Source organism: Anarrhichthys ocellatus, unplaced genomic scaffold (assembly GCF_004355925.1).
Source record: "Anarrhichthys ocellatus isolate YVR2014 unplaced genomic scaffold, GSC_Weel_1.0 scaffold13, whole genome shotgun sequence".
Classification (NCBI taxonomy): Eukaryota; Metazoa; Chordata; class Actinopteri; order Perciformes; family Anarhichadidae; genus Anarrhichthys; species Anarrhichthys ocellatus.
This window is the reverse complement of record NW_022280043.1, coordinates 1640319-1641767: the sequence shown is the minus strand read 5'-3', so window position 1 is coordinate 1641767 and position 1449 is coordinate 1640319. Positions and strand designations below refer to the sequence as shown.

At 44.0% G+C, this 1449-nt stretch overlaps 1 protein-coding gene across 1 annotated transcript in view; it reads left to right on the top strand.

The window, feature by feature from the left end:
* nfkbid (nuclear factor of kappa light polypeptide gene enhancer in B-cells inhibitor, delta) overlaps window positions 1-1449 on the top strand; it is a 6684-nt gene that overhangs the window by 3913 nt on the left and 1322 nt on the right. The window contains exons 6-9 of the mRNA XM_031853432.1: window positions 348-453; window positions 587-733; window positions 836-887; window positions 1050-1207. Coding sequence (XP_031709292.1) covers window positions 348-453; window positions 587-733; window positions 836-887; window positions 1050-1207 — 463 coding nt within the window. The remainder of the gene's footprint in view (window positions 1-347; window positions 454-586; window positions 734-835; window positions 888-1049; window positions 1208-1449) is intronic.

The window sequence follows — 1449 nt, the reverse complement described above, 5'->3', positions numbered from 1 at the left end:
ACACACACACACACACACACACACACACACACACACACACACACACAATGCTGACATCACCACTGTGTGTGAATGCGCATATGTGAGCACACAATTTATCTATTTACTAAGGAGTTTCGTTTTCAGTCACAAGCTAAAAGTGAGAGCCGCATTTGCAGTTTGGTAATCCCACAAAGATTAAGAAAACCAAAAGATGTAAATGAGTCAGCCTCTCGTGCTCGATGATTATATAAAATGGAGAGACAAATTCATCTGTGAAAGGGAAAAGTGCGAAATTGGTTTCAAGGATTACCACGACTCTCCTGCCAAACTTAAAACAAATGTATCGTGTGCTCTTGTTCTCTCAGCATCCTGCACATCTACACTGCCAAGGGGCTCAGGGAGTGTGCCTTTGCTGCTGCAGAGAGGCTCAGGGATGTAGGCGGGCTTGATGCCAAGGAGCACAAGGGAAAGGTATGAACAAAAAAATCTTCCAAAGTCTGCAAATTGCTCTTAAACATACTTTAAAAAAATGTTTTAACGAGAAACATTAGCACAGGATGATAATTTCTCAAAATAGAGTTGTTTAATTAATGTGCTTGTGCAGACTGCTTTACTGGTGGCGGTGACGGCAAACCAGCCAGAGATTGTGCAAGATCTGCTGTCCTTTGGAACGGACATCAATGCCTGTGATGATAAAGGACAAACTGCCCTTCATCTGGCTGCCCACTATGGTTTACCTGGGGTTCTTCAGGTAAAGGCAGCACTACTAATCAATTTATTTGGCATGACTATCACAGCAACTCATACAAATGTGGGCTATACGAAGCACACCTTAATGATTCCTCTTTTGCAGGCAATTCTGTCCAGCAGGCCGGCTGTCAACCTGGAGGCCCGCAATTTTGAGGGTAACTTAATGTTATTACAATGCAAATGATTAGCCAACAGGAGAGTATTGTTAACCTAGACATACATTATAATTTGGACTATGTTTTTAGCACCAATTCCAAAGTATTTACATCATTAGAGCCTTAATTCAAACGTTACATGTGTCTTCTTCTTTGCCTCAGGTATGACTCCTCTGCACTGCGCAGCCATTTCTCACAGTGTCACCATGAAGGCGTTGTCCAACAGTGGGCTGGCAGATGTTGGTCTTCAGACCAAGGCTGTGGAGAAGCTCTCCTGTGTACAGATGCTTCTCACTGCTGGGGCGTTCCTACTCAGCCAGGTGCAATATAGCTCTCCCTTTTCTGAATGTCATGTGAGCAAGTAATAAGCATATAAGTGTCACAGTAGAGACATATTAGTAGGTGGTCGGTCAGGTATGGAGTTCAATATGTTAAACCCTGACCTTTCAGTCAGAACTATCAGTTCATATGGGAAGTGCCCAGGTTTTATCCAACCATGATGACAAACCATTACTTCCCCCCCCACCCCGCCTTCTGCCAGCCGACTGCACAGCAGCCGACT